Raw genomic sequence first — 27,529 nt, 5'->3', positions numbered from 1 at the left:
CTACAAATAATACTTCCACTTCTTTCTCTTGTTGTTGCTGAAATTGGTGCTCATAAAAATAAGTGATTAATAGCTATTGTCAGGCAAACTGCAGGTAGGCCTTGTCCCATCATCCCCATACACCTCTGCCAGTGACCTGACTGGTCCCAAATCTCTCATGAGTAGCACTTCCAATCTCACTGAATTGTACCAAACTGCATGATAGTATTTTGTAATGTCCATCAAACTTACTGCCTCATGTGTCCCAAGCTGGATTTGACTATAGGTTATCTGAGGTTAGACTTCTATGAACCTAACCTAGAGTACTGATGATTTTTAGTCTATGTTTGGTGATATTCAATTATTATATACAAATATATTTTGAGTCCCAGTGTTTAAAAGCTAGTTGAAATTTACTCAGAGGTCTCTAAGTCTTATTTCATGAGATTATAAAGGTTTTTTTTTTTAAAGAAAATCAAACCAGTTTATTGCTGGTAATTCTGTAAATTACTATATAAATCCATTCATAACAATTGTTTATCCTACCATTTATTTCATAAGGGCCTGTGAGAGTGTAAAAGCATGACATCCAAAAAGGTATAAAATACTCAAGGTTTATTATGGAGGTGTTGGTAAGGATGCCAAGTTAATGTTCACTGTAGTTCAGTATTGTACTTAAAGCAGGGATTGAACATCTTTGTTATATGTGAAAAATGCAGCGTATCTTCCCCTGTCAGATTTCAAATTTCCCATATAGTTAAAACTCACTCCATAGGCTACATTTCAATATATTTTTTTAAAGATTAATGGTCATTTTTCACTGTTATTCTTCATAACTGGAAGTCTCCCCTTCAGCAGAAACCTTAATTTTGTACAGCAAATTTAGTATCTGTGGACCCAGATTATATTAAATGAGTCTTTTAAAAATCTGTTTAATCCCCCTCCACCCTCACCCCATGATGTCACTAGAAGGCAGAGTTAGTTATTTGGTGCCCTAACTATGCATTTCCATATCTTTTAGCCAGTTTGGGGTTATTAATTTTTTTTGGTTAAATGTTAGTTGTGAATTTCTGGGTTTTGAACTTTTGATTTTGGAATAGTTACCAAATGCTTGTTAGTGTAGTTTACCCTAAGTTACTGTTATGTATTCTCAACTGTAACTGTGTTTTAACATAGTTTTTGGTTGGAATTTTTATACTAGTCTAAACATTTTAATCTACTTGAGACTACTATAAAAACTGTAATTTTATACATTATTCATGAATTTACATCCTGATTAAAGGGCACTGTCCAAAATGATGCTTGTAAAATTAGGTCAACCAATGTTGTTTTAGGCCTCAATCCTGCAAATATCTATAGGTGTGCTGCACTATATGTTCTGTGAATAGTTCCAGTAAAGTCAGTGGGTAAATCTTTGCAAGTTCATAGTCTTAGTTTGTGAGTAAACAGCATCATTCCTCCTTGCTGCTTGTCTACTCTATTCATATAGTGAAACAGCATAGATTTAAATATAGGAGAATCATACCTCGGAGACCAGGATTCTTGGATATTTCAATACTTCACCTGCTGGCAGGAGCTGAGAAAGCTGCACGACTGGTGTGTGGTAGTGTCAGGAGTAGAATATGAGCTCAGTGCTAGCTCTGGAAATTCCTGGCCTGGGCTTGGAAAAAAATAAAGGAGAACAAAAATCATTCAGTTCTTGCAGTCTGTCAAATATGTCCTGGGAGGCTGTAGTTCAGGAGCAAACTAGAATGAAGGAGTGGTGATGAATCCTGCCCTCTTAACTAGATGAGGGGACCTGCATCCCATGATGCCTGTAGCAAACCTGTTGTTGAGTACAGAGAAAGGCTAATTCCAATGAGTAGTCTGTAACAGTCACAGGAGAGATGAACTGAAAGATGAGGAGAGCAGCAAATATATATTTAATTTAAAATAGTAATATTTGAGAGATGAGCATTATCTGTTATTAAGGAAAAAAATCAAATGCACAATTACAAACTAACTATAACGAGGCAGTAGTAGGGACTAACTGGCGTGGCAGTAGAACTCCTGAAAAGGATGTGGGGGTTACAGTGGATCACCAATTGAATATGATACAGTTATGAAAAAGGCTAATATTCTGGCGTATATTAACAGGAGTCTTGTATGTAAGACATGGGAGATAATTGTTCTGTTCTACTTGGCACTGGTGAGGCCTCCGCTGGAGTACTGTGTCCAGTTTTGGGCACTACATTTTAGGACAGATGTTGATAAACAGAAGAGAGCAACAAAAGTAATAGAAGGTTTAGAAAACCTGACCTATGAGGAAAGGTTAAAAAAACTGGGCATGTTTAGTCTTGAGAAAAGAAGGCTAAGGGGAGACCTGATAACTGTCTTCAAATATGATAAGGGCATTAAGGGCTGTTCTGAAAAGGACAGTGATTCATTTTTTTTCCATGTTCACTGAACTTTCTAACTATGAGGATAGTTAAGTACTGAAATAGGCTTCCAAGGGAGTTTGTGGAATCCCTGTTGTTGGAGGTTTTTAAGAACAAATTAAACAGATACCTGTCAGGTATGGTCTGTGCATGCTTGATCCTGACTCAGCATGGGGAATTGATTAGATGTCCTCCTTCCAGCACTATATTCCTATGACTCTATGATTATACAGCATGTGTGTTTAAAATACATAATTTGTCTCTGGCCCAGTGCCCCAGAAGTGCTGAAATATCACATAAGATCATAAGAATGACCATGCTGGGTGAGACTAAGAGTTCATGTAGCCCAGTATCCTGTCTTCTGGCAATCACCAGTGTCAGATGCTTCAGAGGGAACAAACAGAACAGGGTAATTTCAAATGATCCAGTTCTAGCTTCTGGCATTCAGAGGCTTAGGGACAGTCAGAGCATGGGGTTGCACCTCTGACCATCTTGGCTAATAGCCATTGAGGGATCTATCCTCCATGAACTTATCTAGTTATATGCGGAACCCAGTTATACTGTTGGCCTTCACATCATCCCCTGGCAATAAGTTCCACAGGTTGACTCTGTGTTGTGTGAAGAAGTACTTGTTTATGTATGTTTTAAGCTTGCTGCCTATTAACACACAAACCAGGAGTCACCACATGAAATTATGTGAAAGGATAAATAACACTTCCTTCTTGACTTTTTTCTGCACCATTCTTGATTTTATAGACCTCTGTCATATCCCCTTTTGTCGTCTCTTTTCTAAGATGAACAGTCCCAGTCTTTTTAATATTTCCTCATATAGAAGCTCTTCTGTACCCTTAAATCATTTTTGTTGTCCTTCCCTGTATCTTTTCCAGTTCTAACATATCTTTTTTGAGATGGGGTGACCAGAACTGCATACACTATTCAAGATGCGTGTGCGCCATGGATTTATATAATGGCATTATGATGTTTTCTTATTTCTGTCTTTTTCCTAAATGGTTCCTAACTTGTTAGCTTTTTTGACTGCTGCTGCTGCTGTTGCACTTGAGCAGATGTTTTCAGAGGACTATCCAAAATAACTCCAAGATCTCTTTCTTGAGTAGTAACAGCTATTTTAGACCCCATCATTTTGTAGGTGTAGTTGGGATTATTTTTTCCAATATGCATTATTTTGCACTTATCAGTGTTGAATTTCATCTGCTATTTTGTTTGCCCAGTTACCTTTGGACTTAACTATCTTGCATAATTTTTTATCATGTGCAAACATTGCCACTTCATTGTTCACTCCCTTTTTCAGATCATTAATTAATATGTTGAACAGCAAAAATCCCAGTATCCCAGGGGAACCTTGATGTTTATTTCTCTCCATTGTGAAAACATGTGGATCATTTATTCCAACCCTTTGTTTCCTATTTTTTAACCAGTTACTGATCCATGAAAGGACCTTTCCTCTAACCCGTGACTGCTTAGTTTCCTTAAGAGCCTTTGGTGAGAGAGGCTTGTCAAAGGCTTTCTAAAAGTCCAAATACACTTAAATCAATTGGATGACCCTTGTTCATATGTTTGTTGATTCTTCAAATAATTCTAATAGATTTGTGAGACACGATTTCCTTGTACAAAAGATATGTTCCCCAACAAATCATGTTCATCTTTGTGTCTGATAATTCTGTTATTCACTATGGTTTCAACCAGATTGCCTGATACTGAAGTTAGGCTTACTGGCCTGTAATTGCCAGGATCAACTCTGGAGCCTTTTTTACAGGAGACACTGGGGGATGGGAGTGCTGAGCAGACAGAGAATTCAGACCACAGCAAGGAACTGCCTGTGGCTTTCAGTGTGGAAACCTTTTCAGCCAGTGCTAGTATATCATTTATAGGATCTTATGGGTTTCTGCCAGGTATTCGTATTGATGATGTAAATCAAGTACCAATGGCCGGGGCTTCAAGGCTCAGCCCTGGATATGAATGCATCCTTTCTGATGGGAGATTAGACAAAATATATGAATTCAAAGGTGATATTTAAAGCAGATTAATTCAAAGGCCTGTACTAAAATGATATAGAATAAACTGTTTTCAAAAAGATAAACTGTTTTATCATTAGTAAGATTCTAGAGTGGGTTGATGTCAAAGTATTTTATGCTATTATGTCTTTCAGGGATGTCTTGTAAAATGCACCCATTTTTTCCCTTAAGACAGATAAAAGTCAAAACGCTCACTTTGAACAGTTGTTCCAAATACTGAAGCTCATGGGCTACCAATGGGCAGAAAGGTAGGTGTGGGGTGTCAGAATTGCTACTTTTTTATGGGGATGGGGACATATTAAAAAGGAAAAACGAGCAATGATCAGAAATTCTTTAATAGGCCCCTTGAAGCTCCTTGGTATGAACAGTGGGGTACATAAAAGCAAGAAAGGAGGAAATGTTGCCTGTCAAAGACATTACACCTCAGTATCTGTACACTGTGTGCTCATATAGTAATAATCTTAAGAGCTAATATACTTTTATGAGTGTAATATTTTACATCCTGCCTCATCTTAGCTTATTGTACTGAGTCTTCTATATTAAAGCCTAACACAGCTACTAGAAAGTACCAGTCTCCTGAGAGTGTATGAATGACCAGGTTATCATAATTCTGGTCCTTTCTGTCTAATTATAAGGTGTACATGGAGAGATGTTTTTTTGAAGTGAGGTAATGATGACATTGTTGAGCTTTCTATGTTGAATGATGTTTGTTGAGCTGTTACTACTACATCCTAGTTCAGGGCCCTGCCTGAACAAACATTGCAGGCATTTCTGTTGATTAAAATGTGATTTTAGATCCTGCTATTTTCAATGCAGGTGTCAGCATGTGTCTTTTGGGCTAGTGCAGGGGATGAAGACACGAAAAGGAGAGGTGGTTTTCCTGGAAGATGTTTTAAATGAAGCTCGCTCAAGGATGTTACAAAACATGGCTGCTGCAAAAAGTTAGCTGATTCAAGTTTTATTCATTTCTCTTGAAATATTCCCATGCAGATTACAATATCCCTTTCTCCTTCCCCCCATCACTCTCCCCCAAGTCCAGTAACCCAGAGCAACAGGCTCTGATCTGTGTCTTTCCACCATCTGTGATGATATAATTAAAGTAGTAATAACACTTTGCCCTTCCATAGCTAGAATCTCAAATAGCTTTCCCGAAGCATAGGAAGCCATACAGCTTGAAAAACATGAATGAACTTTGCCTCACACCAATCCTGCAATGTAGGGAAGCTATTGCCCCTTTTGATGGATGGGCAAGGTGCTTTTATCTTACCGTGATGCAGCAAGTTAGTGGCTGAGCTGGGAGCAGAACGAATGGCTGGGAATGAATGGCTCTTAAGCTCCTGAATCACTTTTGAAAATGGAACTTAGTCTCCTCACTCACACAGGCACTTCTGAAAGTTTTACCCACAACCCTTAATTTTGCTCTTCCTCACTTAGAAAATGGCAGTAGTTCCCTAACTCACAGGGTTGTTTGAAGTGTTTCATTAATGTTTGAAGTGCTCAGATACCGGGGATGGCATTTCCAAAGGCACTTACCTGCCATTTGTTTCTTTGAAAATCTTGCCTATAGTGATATGGGCTATTAAGTGTCTCATTGTCCTCGCCGTTAAGACTGCACAACTCTGTGCTGCTTGCATTTCCATTCTTGTATCCTCTTTTCCCTCTACACCTTCTCACAAGCCCTATCTTCAGTAGAATCCTCTCTCCTTAATGCTCTCTCCGTTCCTTGCTTACTCCTGGGGGAGTTCTGTGCCAAAAATTAAAAATTCTGCACATAGTATTTAAATATTCCATATATTTTGTTTGTCAAAATAACACAATATAGTCACACCAGTTTCAATTATTTTGATAATTTATTTCAAAATGCCTGTCAGCAAGTATGTCTGTAACAATACAGACAACAAAAAAGATTCCCCCAGAAGTAGAGAGTTCAAGAAACCTCTTCAACAACCCACTTCCTGTTTCTTTGTTATGCTTTTGTCGGGCACCTCAGTCTGGGTGTGTCACACATGCCAGCTGGGCACAATTTAGGGGAATAATATGCCCTCCCAGTCTTTTAGTCAATTCTCATTTTTCCAGCCCCCATATGGTTACCATATTTCAAGTTCCCAAATAGAAGACTTTGCCAGGGGGAGCTGGAGGAGGGGTACAGTTGGGGGCTGTTCGGGGGAGGGTATTTGGATGGGTCTGCAAGGGGACCTCCCCAGCCCAGAAACCCGCACCCCCTTCCCTTCCTGAGCCCAGTCAGAGGCTCCGCCCCACACAGCTTTGTTACTGTCCCACTGGGCAGAGATGGCCTGTACCTGCTGATAGTGTGTGTGTGTGTGTGTGGGGATGTCACTTGAGTCACGCACCCCCACCTCAGCAGACCCCTTCCCTTATCCTCAGTCTCCCTTCCCAGAAAGCAGCAGCCTCTCCCTGCAGCTCCCAGCTGTTGCTCCTGTTTCTCCCCGCAGGGTGCAGCTCACCGGCTCCGGCAGTTGCCGTGCAGGGAGGGAGCCCAGCCGCACTATGTGACCAAGCAGGGCTGGCAAACCTGGGAACTACAACCCGGCCTCACCTCCTGCACAGGCGCACTGCGAGCTGCGGAGCCATATTCGCTGGGTCCAGTGGCACCTAGTGGCAGTCAGCAGCTCTGCAGCACCAATTCTGTGGGGAAGAATGAAATTCTGCACAGAACATTAATTCTGCGCAAATTTTGCATTGCAAGTGGTACAGAATTCCCCAAGGGGGGGTCCCTTTGCAGACCCACCCAAATACCTGCTCCCACTTGTGCTCTGGATCTTTTCTTGCTGGGTCAGCCTCTCTTCCTGTGCAACAAACATCCAACAAACTGCCCTCTCCTTCAAATATCTCCTTATTATTTCTTCATAGCCTTTCATTATTGATTGACCTCAACTGTGACTGCTTCTACCCACTCCAGCTTCCTTGAATTGTATGTGTCCTACTTTGATTGTGAACTCCTTGTGGCAGGCACCTAAGTTGTGTTTTGTAAAGCACTCTGTAACCCTATTGTGCTAATAAGTAATACGTAATAATTTCAATCATTATCTGATACTGTGGGATTTTAATACATTTTAATTTTGAGGGCAGGCTGAAGGGACATCAGCACGGAACCAGGGAATTGATGGTTTTTCAAAAAGATTTGCTTAAGTGCACCAGGTTCCTATAAATACAGCAGACTGTGGGTGAGAGTCATCCTTGTAACTTCATGGCATCAAACTCAGGATCAGCTGTGCAGCAGAGCTCCTAGCACCTATGCCAAAGGGCTTGCCATTGATCTCTCTGCTCTCTGGCCTCAGAAAGTGGTGGGGCTGGAGATGCTTGTTTTTGTGTCATGGTGGGGTAATTGTGAGCAGTTGGCCCTGTGGGTTTTCTAGTTACAGCAAGGGTTGTCTTTCCACCATGTTGCCAGGGAGAATTTGCTTATGGTGGTGTTAAATACTTGGCTTACACACTAGAACTAGCCCACTTAAGGTAGCTAACAAGCCCTATGACTGGCTTATATTCTGCCGTATTTAAATATAAACATCTGCCCTTAAAGTTGCAAAAAAAACTCTTCCAAACATGAACAGTGTAACCAATGCAGCATTATCTTCCTAAGCAAGCAGGCGGGCAAACAGTTCTAAGCGATGTGAATCGCTCCCACTCATCACAGCGGGGCATTAGCGGTGAAACCCAAGGATGACACTTTGAAACAGAGTTTTTCAAAAAATTAAGGTGCACAGTTCTCACTACCTCAGTTGCATGTGCAAATAGCCTAGCAAATGGCAGAGATAAATTCTAAATGTGCACTGCTCTTTATTTCTATGAGACGTGTTTAGATTTTACATAACGGCATATCCTATCCTCCGCTCTGTCCTTTGTGCAAATCTCCCTCTGGGAGATCAGCTGTGGATGGAGAGTAGTGTGCAGTTCTGACTTGTAGACTTAGCCCATAGACCAGAAATTAAAAGGTCCTCTCCGCAGAATGCATTTGACAGCCTTGTCTTATAGGAAACTGCACTAGGATCCTCCTGCAAATAGGAGACGAGACCTAGATAGAAGCAGATATGATATGAATTTAAAAATGGAATGTTTTAAATAGACCAAGAGTCTATTTAGGTGAAGTTAGTGAGTCCAAATGCAATTTAATATATAGCCTGAAGATGTGGACTGGTGCACCTGGAGCTAACATTCCTTCCAAAACAGTGGTGATGTGTGCAGTCTCTGAATGATATGTGAAGGGTGCTATGATCCCAGCCTAGCACTGTGTACTCTCACCTCTGGGGGGAAATAAGAATAAAACAGTCCTTTAAGTGGATTGCTGCAGGGGTGAGAGAGCTGCTCGCTCACTGAGGAATTATTGATGAAAGCAGTCACGAAATAACTTTCCAACCAAGGTCCTTCCAACAGCTGCATTGAAAACAGATATCCATTGTTAGCCGATTTATCAGTGATGTTTCAAGGCAGATAAATTAGTCTCACAGTGAGAGATTTAAGAAGTTCTGTCTAGTTAGCTTATCCAAGAGAAGGCTTAGTGGGGATTTGATCACAGTCCATAAGTACTCATGTGGGAGAAGATTTCTGATAGTAGAGGGCTCTTTAATCAAGCAGGCAAAGATGTAATAAGATCCAGTGGTTGGAAGCTGCTGCCAGACAAATTCAGACTAGAAATAAGGTCCACATTGGAACAATTTACCTAGGAATATGCTAGATTCTCCATTACTTGAGATCTCTCTGGATGTCTTTCTAAAAGATATCCTGTAGCTCAACCAGAAGTTATGGACGTGGTGCCGGAATTACAGAGTGAAATTCGATGGCCTGTGTTACATAGTGAGTCAGACTAGACTATCCCCTTAGCCTTAAAATCTAGTAATCATATTGAGCATAATAATGGCCATACTGGGTCAGTCAAGGTCCATCTAGCCCAGTATCCTGTCTTCCAACAGTGGCCAATGCTAGGTGCCCAAGAGGGAACGAACAGAACAGGTAATCATCGAGTGATCCATCCCCTGTCACCCATTCCCAGCTTCTTGCAAATACAGGCTAGGGATACCATCCCTGCCCATCCTGGCTAATAACCATTGATGGACCTATCCTCCATGAACTTACCTAATTCTTTTTTGAACCCTATTATAGTCTTAGCCTTCACAACATCCTCTGGCAAAGAGTTCCACCGGTTGTGTGTGCATTGTGTGGAGAAATACTTCCTTTTGTTTGTTTTAAACCTGCTGCCTATTAATTTCATTTGGTGACCCCTAGTTCTTGTAAAGAAAGGCAGCCTAGATGTAAAAGGTTTTACATTTGGACTTTGTCGGCCTTTGCAGCCTGACAATTTGTTTTACTGCTGGTATAAATTTTAATCAAATCTGCCTTACCACCAGCTGCTGTAGTTCTTACCCATGAGCCAATTACACTGTTGCAAATTTTCATCATCTGTTTTTGCTTGTATCTGTTCAGCAACTAAAGAACTGGAAAATCCTCTTGAGACTGCAGAAAAGATTGGGCTTGCAGCACTTATAATTCAGGTCTGTTTAAACTGTCTTCTGATTATTCCTTCTGTGAGAGACTATAAATTGGCACTGGGAACACTAGCTACATGATGCTGAATAGCAACTGTTATCATTTTAGGATTTCAAGGGTCTTTTATCATCCGATTATCAGTTTAGTTGGGACCGGGTTCTCCAAAGTCGGGGAGATACAGGTGTATTCCTGCAGTACACACATGCCAGACTCCACAGGTAAGAAGAGCCTTCCAGAGTGGAGAAATTTTCTGTTTTTATTAACATCTATTTTACTCCAGTGACTGAGTAACATTTGTGATGAAGCCTTTCCTAAAGATTCGAATCTCTCATCTGTTCAGTTGAGACCTCAGATGGAAAAACCAAGGAAAATGAAACTTGCAAGCCCTCTCCCTCTGGCTGGGGCAAGGGGCATAGCCAGGCTGTCTCTATGTCCTAGTAATTCCTGGCTGCTGTAACAGCCGCTTGGGATGACTGGTGCAAATTAGGGCATGGCAAAGAGTGGCCCCAAGATCAGTGATGCTCAGCTATAGCCAAGGACTCTGGCCTGGAGTCTTCTGGATATGCGAAATACACCTTGCTACAGTATTTAAACTGTGATTTGACTGAACTTTCACTAGCTGCAGTGACCAACTTCAGTCTTAATTCTGTCCTTTTGTGATCATCCAAAATTGTATCTTAGGGAATTTTAAAAATCCATAGGAGAAATACCAAGATTGAAAATAAAGCACTTGGTCAGACTGTCGACATTGGCATTGTGTCATACTCCTGAATTGATTTTTTTTTTTTTTAATTCCAAAAAGGTCAGACTTGACAGTGCCCTTTGAAACTGTCATGTTCTTTCAGGGGATCTTTCTCTAAAGTTACTGACGTGTATATTCAATGCTGGCTCAAGTAAAATAGCTTTTTGTCTTGGATTTAACTCAGCTAGTCTAATCTACATCTTGCAAACAGTGTATCTAAATTCAAATTTTGTTCTCCTTTAAGTGCATATTGGTTTTAATTCTTATGCAGCTTTGCTGGTGAAGGTTGTTGGGTTTTTTTTAAATTTACAAAAGCGTTTGTTTTTTCACACTGGGCTCTTATGTTTTCTAGTTTAGAGCAGATATGCAGGGATGGGCAATCAACTGACATTAACACAGCTTGTTTACAAGATCCACAGGCCATCTCCGTGCTCCAGCATCTTCTCAGGTATTTACTATTTGTCGTTCCAAGAAGCAGATCCATTAAGGTTTGATGCCTGCATGCTGAATAAGTTATTAGTTACATGGCAGTGGAAGAGTAGAAATGAACATCTTAGGCAATAACTTGTTGATCACTGGGCCTGCTGCACAAGCCCATACTTGCAATATACATGTTTAGATGTAAATGAATGTGTTGATTTCAGAAGCTGAATGAAAAAGGGTCATGTGGGGAAAATACATCTGAGTAATTGGATGCCTGTTAATAATTGTTAATACTGTTCACAATATTGGGTGCCTGTAACTAATTGTTACTTAGTTGCTAATGAGGAAAGATTAGTACAGTTCTTTTGTAAATGTAATAAGCTATGTAAACATTGATCATCATCATAAACATAGGCCTGGTGGATGGGATCTCTGGATCCCATGGGAAAAGGGGTGTGGATATGCTCTTAGGAGGAGGGAATGGAACATCCACCCACTTCCAGTAGCCATGAAGGACACCCACACCAATCCCTAATAATAGTATTTAGTTCGTATATAGTGCTTTTCATTGATAATTCTCAACATTCTGACAAAGCTAAGCAAGCATTATTTATAGGTGTGAAATCTCAAGCACAGAAAGGTGTGAGGACTTGCCCAACGCCACACAGGAAGTCAATGGCAGAGCTGAATATAGAGCCCAGAACTCCCAGCTTGAATGTCCTGCACCATGCTGCCACTCTTCATGCCATTCTCCCCAGGCAGTCAAGAACAAACTTCCTAGCGGCTTAAACCCATTTTCATTGCTTTGATTGTGGCCTTTGACAATATAACAAAAATACTTGGCCTTTGATCTGGTCAGTGTTAAACATCATTTACCTAGATGATGATCTTTGTAGACCAGTGAATTTCTTGGGATGGTAGATTTGTGGTAGCACATCTTCCCTGAAGAAGCTAACTTACTCCACTTAAGGTAAGATTGGCCATACTGGGTCAGACCAATGGTCCATCTAGCCCAGTTTCCTGTCTCAGTGTCAGGTGCTTCAGAAGAATGAACAGAGCAGGCAATCATCAAGTGATCCATCCCCCGTCCTCCACTCCCAGTTTCTGGCAGGCAGAGGTTACACAGAAGAACTCTTTAGGAGATCTGCTCAGGAATTTTCAGACAAAGCTGAAAATACCAATTTGTTGAAACCAAAATGTTTCATGGAAACATGTCAGTGTTGATGAACTTTTGATGGAACACAGGGCAGGGCAGCTCAGCCATGTGACTGCCCCAGCACAGCAGACCCAGGACTTCCAGGGTCCCCAGCTCTCATGGCTTCCAGGCTCTCTGTCACAGAGCTGCAAACCCCAGCTCCCAAGCTCTGAGGCTCCTGGCTCAGTTGTGGTTCCCAGGGCTTCTAGGCTTTTGGCTCCCAGGGTCAATTTCAAAAAGTTCTAAACTAATTTTTTCTAATTTCCCTTCCACAGCAAATTTCAAAAATTTGTTTTGTTCTGAAGCTGAACGGTTTTGTTTTTTTAATTTTCCATGGATGGGAAATTCTGACTTTCAGCCAGCTCTACTCATTAGTTTATTTCATGTGGCTACAGATTGCAGTAGCAGAGACATGTCTCTTCATTTAATAGCCACTTTACAGATCAGTGAACTTGGTATTAGCAACCAGCTGTGACAAAGTCAGGCCGGACAACTGCAAGAGGGTGTGGGAAGGCTGATATGTTAGTCCCAGAATGTTAAAGGTCCTTTTTCCTACAGCCTGATACTCCTGAGGGAATTATGTGCCAAAAAATTAAAAATTATGCACAAAATATTTTAAAATTCTGCAAATTTTATTTGTCAATAAATAAATGTAGCTCTAGTGTGGCAGTGGAGAACACAGGCCACTGGCTACATTGAGGTGGGAGGTACAGGAACTCGGCAGTGAGGCTGCACCTGATCCTGACACAGTGCAAGGGCTGGGCCTGTCCCAGAAACACCCTGGGCCCTGCCCCTCTGTGCCAGGCACACCAGGTGTGGGTGGGCAGGCTCAGCCCAGCAAGATCCAAGTGTGGAGAGGCTTGGTGAGGGGGGGTTCCAGGTGTGGGGTGAGAGGTTTCTTTGGGGGGCAGTCTGGGTGTGGGCAGCTCAGGGGAAGATCTGGATGTACAGGGGCACGTTGTGGGGTTCCAGGTGCAGAAGTAATGGGATTTACCTAGGGGATCCAGGTGATGGTGGTTGGGCTCAGCGAGGGGGTCTGGGTGTGGGGAGATGGGGCTTGGCTGGGGGAGGTGTCTGGGTGTGGGGGCAGGGGGTCTGCATGCTGGGGGAGTGGGGCTTGGAAGGGTGGAGGTCCAGGTGCAGCTGGTTGGGGCTCAAGTGGGGTGGGGGTCTGGGTGTGGGGGGCTTGTAAGAGGGATCCAGTTGTAGGGGGGTAGGGCTTGTCAGGGTGAGGGTTTGATGGGCCTCCTTAATGGGGGAGCCCCAGCTGCTATCGAGGGGATGCCACGTGCCGGGATCCTGCTTCTCCCCCCCCCATGATTCCCCATCTTCTCCATCCCACTCTGCTCACTTCCACATTCCCTCCTCCTGCCCTATTCCACCCCCTTCCTTCCCCATGGCCTCTTCCCCCCCAACCCCTACCCTCATTTCCGCCACTCCCCCTTACTCAGGCCCACCGTGGGAAATCACTGTTCCACAGAAAACAGGAAAGCTCCCAGAACACAGAAGGGGAGCCCAGCTGGCACTAGGACCCAGGAGGCTCCGTTCAGCTGCAGAGTCTCGGAGCTGGACAATGCAGCCTCTGAGCTGGGAAGCTCTGCGTTTGCAGAAACAAGGAGGGAGTAGGGCAGTGGCACGTAACCCCGTGTGCTCCCCCCGCCCAGGCGTCACCTCCTTTGGGGGTCAATCCCTCCCCCCCAAAAAAACTGCATACATGGTCACTCCCAAAAAGAAAAGGAGTACTTGTGGCATCTTAGAGACTAACAAATTTATTTGAGCATAAGCTTTCGTGAGCTACAGCTCGCTTCATCGGATGCATTTGGTGGAAAATACAGAGCGGAGATTTATATACACACACAGAGAACATGAAACAATGGGTTTTATCATACACACTGTAAGGAGAATGATCACTTAAGATGAGCCATCACCAGCAGCAGGGGAGGGAGGGAGGAAAACCTTTCATGGTGACAAGCAAGGTAGGCTATTTCCAGCAGTTAACAAGAACATCTGAGGCACAGTAGGGGGTGGGGTGGGGGGGAGAAATAACATGGGGAAATAGTTTTACTTTATGTAATGACTCATCCATTCCCAGTTTCTATTCAAGCCTAAGTTAATAGTATCCAGTTTGCAAATTAATTCCAATTCAGCAGTCTCTCGTTGGAGTCTGTTTCTGAAGTTTTTTTGTTGAAGGATAGCCACTCTCAGGTCTGTAATCGAGTGACCAGAGAGATGAAGTTCTCCAACTGGTTTTTGAATGTTATTTCTTGACGTCTGATTTGTGTCCATTTATTCTTTTCGTAGAGACTGTCCAGTTTGACCAATGTACATGGCAGAGGGGCATTGCTGGCACATGATGGCATATATCACATTGGTAGATGCGCAGGTGAATGAGCCTCGGATAGTGTGGCTGATGTGATTAGGCCCTATGATGGTGTCCCCTGAATAGATGTGGACAGAGTTGGCAACGGGCCTTGTTGCAAGGATAGGTTCCTGGGTTAGTGGTTCTGTTGTGTGGGTGTGGTTGCTGGTGAGTATTTGCTTCAGATTGGGGGTCTGTCTGTAAGCAAGGACTGGCCTGTCTCCCAAGATCTGTGAGAGTGATGCGTCGTCCTTCAGGATAGGTTTAGATCCTTGATGATGCGTTGGAGAGGTTTTAGTTGGGGGCTGAAGGTGATGGCTAGTGGCGTTCTGTTGTTTTCTTTGTTGGGCCTGTCCTATGGCTAACTTAGAACAACGCTTCCTCAGCTCGCTCGTCCCTAATGCCCCTACTCTACTTGCGCTACATTGATGACATCTTCATCATCTTGGACCCAGAAAGAAGCCCTGAGGAATTCCCCATGATTTCAACAATTTCCATCCCACATCAACCTCAGCCCTGGACCAGTCCATACAAGAGATCCACTTCCTGGAACCCTACATGCTAATAAGCGATGGTCCCATAAACACCACCCTATACAGAAACCTACTGACCGCTATTCTTCCTACCTACACCTCCAGCTTTCATCCAGATCATACCATACGATCCATTGTCTACAGCCAAGCTCTACGATATAACCGCATTTGCTCCAACCCCTCAGACAGAGACAACACCTACAAGATCTCTATCATGCATTCCTACAACTACAACCCCACCTGCTGAAGTGAAGAAACAGATGACAGAGCCAGAAGAGTATCCAAAGTCACCTACTACAGGACAGGCCCAACAAAGAAAATAACAGAAAGCCACTCGCCATCACCTGCAACCCCCAACTAAAACCTCTCCAATGCATCATCAATTATCTACAACCTATCCTGAAGGACGACCCATCACTCTCACAGATCTTGGGAGACAGACCAGTCCTTGCTTACAGACAGCCCCCCAATCTGAAGCAAATACTCACCAGCAACCACACCACCAACAGAACCACTAACCCAGGAACCTATCCTTGCAACAAAGCCCGTTGCCAACTCTGTCCACATCTATTCAGGGGACACCATCATAGGGCCTAATCACATCAGCCACACTATCAGAGGCTGTTCTACCAATGTGATATATGCCATCATGTGCCAGCAATGCCCCTCTGCCATGTACATTGGCCAAACTGGACAGTCTCTACGAAAAGAATAAATGGACACAAATCAGACGTCAAGAATTATAACGTTCAAAAACCAATTGGAGAACACTTCAATCTCTCTGGTCACTCGATCACAGACCTGAGAGTGGCTATCCTTCAACAAAAAAACTTCAAAAACAGACTCCAACGAGAGACTGCTGAATTGGAATTAATTTGCAAACTGGATACTATTAACTTAGGCTTGAATAGAGACTGGGAATGGATGAGTCATTACACAAAGTAAAACTATTTCCCCATGTTATTTCTCCCCCCCACCCCACCCCACCCCCCACTGTGCCTCAGATGTTCTTGTTAACTGCTGGAAATAGCCTACCTTGCTTGTCACCATGAAAGGTTTTCTTCCCTCCCCCCCTGCTGCTGGTAATAGCTCATCTTAAGTGATCACTCTCCTTACAGTGTGTATGATAAAACCCATTGTTTCATGTTCTCTGTGTGTGTATCAATCTCCCCACTGTATTTTCCACCGAATGCATCCGATTAAGTGAGCTGTAGCCACGAAAGCTTATGCTCTAATAAATTTGTTAGTCTCTAAGGTGCCACAAGTCCTCCTTTTCTTTTTGCGAATACAGACTAACACGGCTGCTACTCTGAAAAATGGTCACACCCAGTGCGGCTTCTCTGTCATTTTCTGTGCACGGGGGCGTTTTCTGCTGCGGACCCGTAGTCCCGCAGAACCCCCCGCAGAAGTAACACTGGCATGCACATATGCTCAGCCCCCCCCAACCCCCCCCCGGTGATCACGCAGGCACGCATGCCCTGTCTCTGAGGCTGCTCCAGGCACGCTGGAATGGACGCGCTGTCTGGGCTGCCGGGGAAGAGGCATGTGTCCCCCAGTGGATTTTGTTTTGCCTTTTTCTGCGTGGGGGGCATAGAAAAATGCGGGCCATATCAATTCTGCGCCCCCACATCGGCGCAGAAATCCCCTAGGAGTAAAGCTGAGAAGGGGTTACCTCAGGTCAATTAGGGACACCTGAACCCAATTAAGGGCTGCCTGAGGCCTTTAAAAAAAAAACCTCTGGGGAGAGAAAAGGCGGGAGAGGGAGAAACTACTGCCAGGCTACTGGTAGCAGGGAAATAAGCTTCTCCAGGCTAAGGGGTTGAGCTCCTCATAGGGGAACAGCCAAACCTGAGCACCTGCTATGGGGCAAGCAAAGGGATGATGCCTGCCCCAGCGAGGAGGAATGGAAAGTATCCCCCTTTGGTTTTGTGTTTACGAGACGTTTTCCCTTTTGTTTGGTGAAGGATCACCCCTTAGACCGACCCTGGGGCCTACCCTGGAAACACAGCCAAAGGGACACAGAAGGGGGAAGGGAAACACTGCCCAGAGTGGGGCTGATTTACCCCAAGCCCACCATTGCCAGAGCGGGCGAGATGTAGGAGGTGTCTTGCCACACAGCTCATGGGGTTCTTAAGTACCTTTTAAATGGAAACCAGCGTGTAATACTGACCACTTCACTCATGAGACCAGCAACTATGTTATTGTTTTTAAAATAACATCACATCTTGTGGCAACACAGCTCACCTCTAGGCTAGCAGCTGCTACGTTTTCCCCAAGACCCTGCACATGGCCACTGGTGCAGCACACGTGCATGAGGCTGTGAGCTCTTTGGGGCAGGAAACGTTTTTCATCATGTGTTTAGACAGCACCTGGCACAATGAAGTCTTCAGCCATGACTGGGGCTCTTGGCGCTACAGCAGTACCAAAATAAATAAGTCAATTTTGGGTTTGCATGCAAGGGGGGTTAATGTGGAGCAATCATAGAAGTGCAGTTCCTCTAAGACCGTCTCCTGATTGCTGAGTCCTCCCCCACCCTGTTTCCCCTGCTGTGTCCACTCCCCAGTTTTGCTGTAGCTTGACCACAAGAGATAACACTACCAGGGAAGCTCTACTTTTGTAAGAACGCACATTGGGATGGGAGGACGTGGAAATCTATTCAAGAGTGGAGTGGCAGAAGATCCTCTTTCATAGTTCTGCTTTGGAGGGGACCCTGCTCTGAAGATCAGAGCTGTCAGGTGTAGGATTATTCCTACTAGCCTGTCAGAGAGAGCACGCAACAGAACTATTCGGGAAAATTTTCTCTCTGCAGATCTGTACATGTTTGAGTTTTAATACTGTTTTTCATCTCAGCTGACTGTATTTCCATATTTTGAGAACCAACTTTTTTGTTTGTATCTACTAATTGTAATTTTATGAGAGTCCCTTTAAGCTGTTAAAAATTCTGAGTCCTCTTTATTAAAAGGCCACATCCTTTAAGGTACTGCTTTATGACAGTGCCTCAAGTGGTCGTTTAATGTAGATTTTTCTTCTTATAATGACCCACAGTGAGCGATAAGATTTAAAGCAGAACATAATATTTCAGGAGCAGCCATTTATTATCTTTGCTTTTGACCACCTGTTGTGAGCTCTGAAATCTACAATATTAATTCAGCAGGTTTTAAATGTACTTCTGTATTATGATGATGCTATTCCCAACAGCTGCAGTCCCTTTCTTTATTCCTGTTTTAAGAACTTTAGTTAGTTTTCTTGTGATTGCAGGGTCAGGTCTGAACTGTCCCTTACTTTCTCCCCAGCTACGATGAGGTACTGTATAAATCCTCTGAAGATCTTCAGCCCAAGCACATTGTCAGCTACCTCCTAACACTCAGGTAAGGAAAGAAATATTTGTTATTGCTGAACAGCTTTAATTCTCAGTTTCACTAGAATCAAACTCCAACAACATCGACAAGTCAGTACAAGCAAGCGTAGGCCCTCCAGGCGTCTGGGTGCTCTGTTCCCAATCTGAACTCCACAGCTAGCCCTTGTGGGCAGACCTAAAACCCCAAATCTGCATCCCTTTGCACATGGGACAGGATTGGATCTAGATCTAAATGTTGTGGCTCAAGCTCTTCTCTTGGAGGAGGGGAGAGGGAGAAACAAAGGAGGATAACTGAAGCAGAATAAGTTGATAATACAAATCAAACTTGTAATCACTGACACAGGAATGGGTGTCCCTTCGGAAATGTTACAGTGCCCCAGACCAAATAACTCTTTGGTCCCTATCTCATATTTCCAGTATGTACTTCTAAAATCATATCTGTACCAGCAAGCAAAATTAGTCATTTCTTCTTTTATGAGGCAGCTGTGAGACATAAAACTCAGAATCCAGTCCTGAAAAGGACCGTTTGCCCAAAGGCCCTTATAAACTGATCTTAGTCTGGTGGTTGGGGGTGGATCTTCTAGTTCTGCTGCTTTCTGCAGCCCATGTAACTGCTCTTCTTAAGGGAATTGCTGGTTCTAATCCACTTTTCTGTTTCAGCCATCTTGCTGCTGTGGCTCATAAAACGCTCCCTGTGAAAGGCAGTGCCCCTGAACAAGCCCAGGTATTGTGCATTATTGCTGTGTGACTGTAATTCAGTGTACTTGAGCTGTGTAGCCAGAGAAACATTGTCTATCCAGCAAACGACTGTTTACAAGGACACACCTATTCACTCTCCAAACGGTTGAAACTAAGAGGCGCTCTTGGAAGCACTAACTGTAGGGATGGCATGAGGCTGGTTCTGAGCTGCAGAATTGCCCTTTTTTCCAATGAAGGAACAGGAACTCATGGCTGCAAGCCCACCCTGACTGCCAAGGGCTCTCTCTGCACCTCTTCAATGTGACTCTGAGCACCACTTAGAGGGAATTGCTTCAGAGCAGTTGTTCCCTTTCTCTCTCATTTTCTTCTCCCTGATATTCCGGAGAGTGTTTAACATTTTGGTTAGTTTCTGATGGTTTCCTCAGCTTAAGTAGGAGAACAGAGCTATGTGAGATGACTGAACCCCCACTCCCTAATTCCGCCTACACAATACAAATTTTCTATACTGCTAGTCTACCAACATAGGCTATCGACTGCTATGTGCAGTTCCACCTAGATGCAAATTAGAAGGCTGTGAATCTTCGGGCGAGAGATCTGATCCCTTAACTATTGAGTAAATGCTACCCTAATTACACCATCTTTTATTCTGTCTCATACTGATTTGAAAAGTAATTGCGTGTCTCTCTTTCATGATGACTCTTCCTTCAGGATTGAGCTTTGCAATGTTCTGTTGTGAAAAATAAGTGAGAAGATTATAAAGAAGATATTCCATATAGTTGAGCTTAAAGCTCCATTGAATTTAATGCACCTTTTAGTAAGCACAGCTTTTTTGATAGACGTGAGGTCAGATTCCCAGTAGTTCTGAAGAGTGGTGAAAGTCTGGTCTTCCCCTTATCTCCTAACACGCTCCCAAATGCTTACTATTGCTGTGCTCTTAAAGTGCTCAGTCCCAGAGCAAGTGGGATATGACCAAAGAAGAGAGACTTCTGCCTTGTGGCAGCTTGTTCCATCTCCTGTGGGAACCGGAGAACAAGTCCAACAATGCAAAGGACAAGTACATCTTCTCTGCGCACCTTACAAAACAGCAGCTTTTACAGGGCCAGGTGTTCCTTCAAAGTGACATTTGATATTGTTCTCACCAACCTATTGGCCATATACCAGGTCACATTCTCTATTGGCATGAAAAGCTATGCAAGTCTTGCCAGCATAGAGCATTTTAATTTGTGTGCACTTAAGTATCACTACTGGAGATGTGGTTTTGTTGCTGCTTTATTTTAAGCCACATGAATAGAATATGCAAGCAGACTTTTTTATTCTTTCTGACTTAGCTCTGTCTGATTCTAGATTTCCTCTTACACTCCATTGGGGGTGAGAGGTTTGAGGGGACTCTGAAGTATGGATGATGTATGCAGACACACGCATACCCATAAATCCAGGTTCAATATGTGACTTAAAAAAATTGGTCTCTCAGGTAGAAACTGAGTATTCTGGAGCAGTAGAGGAGGGAGGAACTGGGGCCAAGAGAAAAATCAATATTCTTTACTGTGTAATTTCTGAAATACATCAGATGATAATATTGTGTTTGGGAAAGTGGTGGAGAAACTTCCATCAACAAGTAGTTGGGGTTTCTTTGATCTACAGCTGGGGATGGAACAGATAATACCTGGATGTTCCATCTTCTAGAACATGCCTATCCTAAAGACAAGATGGGTGAGGTAATATCTTTTAATGGACCAACTTCTGTTGGTGAAAGAGACAATCTTTTGAGCTACGTTGAGCTCTTGTTCAGGTTTGGGAAAGATACTCAGGAGTGCCACAGCATATGTTTAACCTTTAACCCAAAATATCCTCTCACCTGTGGGTGAACACTTTTCACAAAGCGATCACTCTATATCTGACCTGCCTGTCCCCATCCTCAAAGAAAACCTGCACAACACTTTCAAAAGACAAGCCTGGGAGCTTAAATTCATAACTTTGCTAGAAACTACAAGTCAAAGACTGTATAAAGACACAGGATTTATGGTTTATTACAACAATCTATAACTCACTGTACCCTCTTTTGGCCTATGACTGCAGGCATGTTAACAGGCCACTTCACCTTGCCGGTCCCTTAGAATATGTGTTAATTACTTAGGCTAAAAAATCTGTTTCACCTTGTATTTTGCTGTGACACTCGGGCTTGGTCTACACTACAGTTAGGTCAACATAAGGCAGCTTACATCAATTTAATTATGTCAGTGAACACACTACAGCCTGGCTTCTGCAGATGTAAGTGCTCTACTACACTGACATAATAACTCCAACTCCATGAGGTGTAGGGCTTATGTTGGTGTAATTAGGGTGACACAGTGTCCCTGTAGAGACAGTGTTACTTACATCAGCTGTTGGCTGTCATTCTTGTCAATTTCACGGCTCCATGCTGGGAGCCGTGAAATTGACAAGAAAGCTGCACTGTCAATCGGGCAGGTTGGGGGCTCCAGCTAGAGCCCGGCTGCCCCCCAGGTACCTGCTCCCAACACAGCTGCTGTTCATGCTCCCCGCTCTGAGCTTTGATACAGCTGCTGGACTCCCCACAGGGAGCCAGAAGCCTCCTGGCAGCCGCCAGGATGTGCCCTCCCGCCTTCCAGCCAGTCAGCTCCCTGGGGGGAGCCAAGTGACTGCCCCAAGGCTTCCGGCTCCCCACCAGGAGCTGCCCAGACTCTGAGTGCAGAGCTCTCCCCCGGGAGCCCGGCTGCGGTAGGGAGCAGAGAGCCCAGGGAAGCAGGTGGGCTCCTGGTGGCAGGGAGCCGGGAGCCTCCAGGCAATACCAGGGCTCCCCGTGGGGAGCACTGAGCCTCCAGGCAGCAGCCCAGCCCGACTCCCTGCTGATCCTATGTTAAGTCATCTTACAACTACTGCAGTAATTACTGCAGCAGTTCATGTCCACGCTATCCTTCTGTAAGTGGTGCATGTCGTCACCAGGAGCATTTCCACTGACTTAAGAGGGGCAATGTAGGAGGCTGAAAGCCCCCCACTTATATTTTTAGTGTAGAGAGGCCTTGTGAGTACCTTTCCCAGACCTAAAGAAGAACTCAATATAGCTCAAGAGCTGTCTCTCCAACAGAAGTTGGTGCAATAAAAAAATATTACTTCACCCACCTTGTCTCTCTAATATCCTGGGACCAACAGGGCTACAGCAACACTGCAACCCAACCTGAATATGCTAGGCTGTCAGCTGAAGGTGAGAGGACGTCTATACTCAGCTTCTCAAAGGTCCAGTGTGGCCACAAGGTGTATGTATCGTACCTGTGTGCTGCTTGGAACTCCCTGTTTTTCTGACGGTTGCTGTGGCTCAGATCCATTTAAGGACTTAGGCACCTAACCCCCCGAATTAGGTGCCACTGCTAGCCACACAACCCTCACTCAACTGCTGCCTAATCCTCCAGGCACTGAAATCCTCCTCACTCTGGGCATCCACAGCCTTTTTATGCCTACGCGTCAGTGCAATCCATGAAGCAGGGGAAGACAAGCACTCCTCTGCCTGGCTTCTTATGGGTTCTAATGTGGTAGGCATGTTAGCTGCATGTTCCAAATCTGACCAGTGGAGGAGGTGCCATCTGCCTCCCTAACACTTACCCCAGCAGTTAGAGCACTCACCTGGGATGTGGGAGATCAGGTTCACTTCATCCCTTTGCATGATGGGGAGAAGGGATTTAAATAGGGATCTCCCACCTCTGAGTGCCCTCCCACTGGTCTAGGGGATATTCTGACTGGAAAGGGGCAGCCTTGCTCAGTCTCTTCTGCTGAAGCTATTCCACCTGGCATAAGAGTGATTTGAAGCAGGGGGACTGGACCCTGCAGCTCTCACCTCCCAGCTGGGTGCCCTAACCACCAGTCTGTGGAGTCAGTCTCTGTGGCCCAGTGACTCTTTCAGTAAGTATACCAAGTGGAATGGCTTCAACAGGAGATATTAGAATATCCTGGTGGTTTGGGCGCACTCCTTAGAGTTTGGAGATCCCTATTCAGATCCCTTCTCCCTTGCAGGCAGAGGGGGGAACCAAACCTGGGTCTCCCAAACCCTGAGAGAGTTATCTACTCACTAGGCTAAAAGTTACAAGGGAGGCAATACCCACCCCACCCTTCTTGTACAAGGAGCCCAGGGACCTAACTCAGGTTTTATGGATCCCATTATCGTTCCAGAGGTGTCTAAAAGATAGGCATTGCAACAGCTGAGTCCCTTTGTGGATCCAGACCAATTGTCTCGTGTTCCACCGTGGCAGCTCTCCACTCTGCTCGCTCCTATGCTAGGCTTTCTGCAGCAGGGTCTCATTCCCTCGGTCAGGGAGGCCAGGCTGGATGTGGCTAGAGACCTGTTTGTGACTTTGGCTTGAATGGTCTCTACAACGTTGAGAATAAATTCCACCACTTTCACCCTTAGATCAGTTGTTCAGTGCTATTGTGGTGGAGGATGAAAGTGGCTTCCTCTAGTCCTTGAGCTGCTACTAGTATTCGGCACTTTGTATCTTCATCGTGTTAAACAAACCCTAATCCTCAGACTCCTTTTAAACAAAGATGACACACACGTAGCTGTCTTCATTTTTAACAGGCTTCCTCCTAGCCCTTTCCTTGAGACTATGCTCCTTGGTCATGGAAGTATAAACTGCTATTCAGATGATGTGACTGCATAAGTTGATTGTTACTTTTATTTTGCAGGCAAGACTCCGCCTTTTCCAGGCTGCACGTTCTGTTCTAGCTAATGGAATGAAACTTCTTGGAATCACGCCTGTAAGCCAAATGTAACGAAAAAGCCTCCTGCAATGTAAATTAAGCTTCTTAGTAAAAGTTTTTAATGAGAATCCAGCTACTGTTGTGACCCTCATTGTTACTTCAGTCCTGCAAACTCTCTTCTTGTCTGGTCTTTGCTGTTCTCCTGTGCCTCAGGCAAGTGTACTAACAGCTTCCCATGGGACAGAACCCTGTTGTCCATTTCCCTGTCTCACTGCCACTCATAACGTTGTACCCTTGATAGTGCTTCAAGCCATTTGAAAATGTTGGCTGTAATCCCTGTTATCAATGAGGGAGGGTCATATGTTTGCACAGTTACAGCAGCTTGGAGCACTTAATTTTCCCTTTTCCTAAGAGAAGTGGCATTGAACCGTATACCCCATTGAACAAATCTCCTCCACTTAAGATCTACAATCCTAGTACTTCCATTTCCTCTCTACATGTAAAAGAGCTTTCAGTTATTGGATAGATGTCTCCCCTTTTCTTTTCATACACCTGGGTCAGCATGGAGATCCATTTACATCTGGTCTTGTTGGCATCTTCTGTAACTCCCAAGTTCTCATTTATATCCAGTTATAATTATATCTGTTAGGGGATGGTAAGCAAGGTAGCAGGGAGGGTTTTGGTTTTTTTGCAGGGGCAGGGTGCTTTTGCTTTGAGACAGATTCAATGTTCACCCTCACATGTCCACAAGCATTTGAGTCCCTACTCTTCCACTTGCTCTCACTAAAAATGTCCTCCCTTCAGTTTATTTCACTCATGTTTCACAGTTCAATATTACTTACCCTCCCACCCACCCTGAGCCCTTATTAATGATTAAATCAAAGTTTATCTAAACCTAATAGTGTAATGGCAGGAGATGCAATGCAGTTCATACAAACTATGGTTTGGTTACAGGCTGTTCTGGATTTCCCATTGCCTTTATGATCTTTCCCACTTCAACTATATGGTCTGGACCAGTTGCCAAACCTCCTTTTGCCCCCCCAGGAGCCTTCTCCCCAGTTTCAATAGAAAAGATGGCTCTGAGAAGTGGTTTTGATTTTTTTTTTTTTAGATGAAGAAATAGCAACATGAGAACCACATCATAATCTAAGGATAATACCACTGAGCACAAGCTGCAACCTTGGAGCAGATGTGCCATAAAACAATACGATAGTGGAAAGGAAGGGAGCCTAGCATATTACCCTATTGCTATTTCATGACTAGCAATAAAAGGCCTTGCCAGAATTTGTCTGTGTTTCCTGAATAAAATCTAAGCGTCTGTGTACTTGGAAGACTAGTTCTAAGTACAGCCCCCACCCCTGCAAGATTAGCTCTTAATGCACTACTTAAAATGAATGGAGCTGCATGGCTGCTAAATTCACTCAGAGGGACGGGTAAAGGAAAAAGTTCATTTTATGAATCAGCTCGATTGTCACTACATTTCCTCGGTGTTGAAAGACAAGCACCACAGGGAATGAGGAAGAGGAACACATGAGCTAATATTTACTTTTCTATCCTCCATTGATCATGTTATCTTAACCAAGTATAGGGCTCCCCTGCTAATCAATCCCTTAATGTGTATACTCCTGGGGGAAGTCTACGCCCTGTGGGGGGTGCAGAATTCCTACCTTCTGCCGATTTTTTGGCTCCCCCACAGAAAAATGGGGGCCAAACAAATCTGTGGGGAACACACGCCTCTTCTGCAGCAGCCCGGGCACATCTGTTGGGAGCAGCCAGCAGCAGATCACCGAGGTGGGGAGGAGGGAGGCAGGGCGTACCTGCCTGCAGAGCTGTCCCTAAGGGGGTGCAGGGCCCAGGACAGCCCCCCCTGCTGCCACCTCCACCACCAGCTGCCACCATTGCAGGCCACCCCACCTATGCCTCAGAGCCCAGATACTAGCTTCTAGCCTTTGGACACCCCTGGCTTGGTTTCCTAATCTTCCCTAATAGCAGTGACAACACGTAGTAGTAGGGGATTTTCCAGACCTGCTGAGGGTCACAGTGCATAATAAACACAAATCAGGTCCTTCGCGTACATTCAGTTTTGCTATTGCCCCTCTATAGTCAAGTTAAATTTATCTTATTTTGTTTGTTGGGGGGTTTTCTTTACCTTAGAGAATTTTAAAGAATAGGAAAAGGTCACAGTGAAAACAAAAACTTGAGAGGGGCAGAGCCTTCTGCTTTTAATATCCTTTTTAAAGTTGATCAGATTTCAAGAGGCTGGAGTCTCTTTAAGGTGGGGGCAATGGCTTGCGTTTTAAGCTATTTCATGCCAATGAAGTAGAATTTCAACAGTTATTTTGTAAGCGGGAATGAGTTAGACTTGAGCCTCTTATGTGTGACTTTTAAGGCTCTCAAACAGCAGCAGCATTAATCACCTATGGCCAGGTCTAGAATGTAATCAGTTATGAAAGTCAATCTGAACAAATGTACCAACATTGGTTTTCTAGAACTAAAACGGTACAAAGTGCCCTGTAGCCATTAATTGCTGTGTGTTTTCTATTAATGCATTGCCTATGTGGGTTGGATTGATCTATACCTTCCAAAGAGTTGAGGATCAACTACAGCAGGGGTTTTGCCCTCTGAGGCATTTGTTGAACCTGTACAGATTTGTCACCATTCAACAAGCAAAACACTTAAACACTTCCAGGTTTTACATGCATCCCTCTGCTGTGCACGCAGAACAGCTCAATCTGGGATATGGCACAGAAAACTACTTGGAACATAGATAAAAAGTATGCATCACCTTCAATCCAAAAACCACACATAATGACTTGACACCCATACATAGATGTGAAGAGAACACCGACCTACATTATTAGTGGTTCCCTCGTGTAATCAGTGAACTGGTTTCACAAATTCGTCCTAACAAAAATGGGACATTTTACACTAGTCTTATAAAAGATAGAAACAGCTTCACATTTTAAAAGTTACTCAATGAAAAATGTACTTGTATATTGTACCAGGTGTGTTCCACTATGGCCAAAAGCAACAATTTTACTTAGTGACTGAAGGATGCTCAGTACAGATGAAGATATGATAGTAGGTTTTTTCCTTTCAACAGTCCACTCTTGCTCAGTCCACTCTTGCCCGTGGGGCTGGGCTGCTGTGGGGTCCCCTTACACTGGGCAGCTGGTAGCTGCAGAGTCCTCCAGCCGCTAGTTGCGGCTGCAGTTGGGCAGGTGTGGGGTGCAACTGCTGGGGGTCCCCCACCAGGTTGGGGGCGGGGAGCTGGGAGCTGCGAGGGCGGGGCTGGCTGGAAGCTCCAGCCCCAGGGCAGAAAATGTCATGGGGGTCAATGGACGTCACAGATTCTGCCCGGTGGGGGGGGGAGAGGGTTGGATAAGTGTGGGAGTCCCAGGGGGCCTGTCGGGGTGGGGGTGTGGATAGGGACTGGGGCAGTCATGGGACAGGGAGCAGGGGGGGTTGGATAGGCGGTGGCGTCCCAGGAGGGGGTGGTCAGGGGACAAGGAGCAGGCCAGGCTGGATGGGTCAGGGATTCTGAGGCGGGCGGATAGGGGGCAGGGACCAGGCTGTTTGGGG

At 44.4% G+C, this 27,529-nt stretch overlaps 1 protein-coding gene across 8 annotated transcripts in view; it reads left to right on the top strand.

The window, feature by feature from the left end:
* Positions 1-25,429, top strand: part of RARS2 (arginyl-tRNA synthetase 2, mitochondrial) — a 61,381-nt gene extending 35,952 nt beyond the window's left edge. For 4 of the 8 annotated variants that reach the window (XM_038394739.2, XM_043510632.1, XM_043510638.1 and 1 more), the window contains 8 exons: positions 4,601-4,677; positions 5,246-5,370; positions 9,869-9,936; positions 10,040-10,149; positions 11,026-11,121; positions 18,477-18,551; positions 19,202-19,265; positions 23,933-24,079. In XM_038394739.2, the coding sequence (XP_038250667.1) occupies positions 4,601-4,677; positions 5,246-5,370; positions 9,869-9,936; positions 10,040-10,149; positions 11,026-11,121; positions 18,477-18,551; positions 19,202-19,265; positions 23,933-24,019 (702 nt within the window). In that variant the 3' untranslated portion in view covers positions 24,020-24,079. Of the gene's footprint in view, positions 1-4,600; positions 4,678-5,245; positions 5,371-9,868; positions 9,937-10,039; positions 10,150-11,025; positions 11,122-18,476; positions 18,552-19,201; positions 19,266-23,932; positions 24,080-25,058 lie in introns of those variants that run through there. The other 4 variants (XM_043510636.1, XM_043510634.1, XM_043510633.1 and 1 more) reach the window with 4 other exon arrangements.
* Positions 25,430-27,529: the final 2,100 nt, after the last annotated feature.

The sequence above is a fragment of the Dermochelys coriacea genome, chromosome 3 (genome assembly GCF_009764565.3).
Source record: "Dermochelys coriacea isolate rDerCor1 chromosome 3, rDerCor1.pri.v4, whole genome shotgun sequence".
Lineage (NCBI taxonomy): Eukaryota > Metazoa > Chordata > Testudines > Dermochelyidae > Dermochelys > Dermochelys coriacea.
The sequence above is the reverse complement of the archived record's forward strand: the minus strand, read 5'-3'. Positions and strand labels throughout refer to the sequence as shown.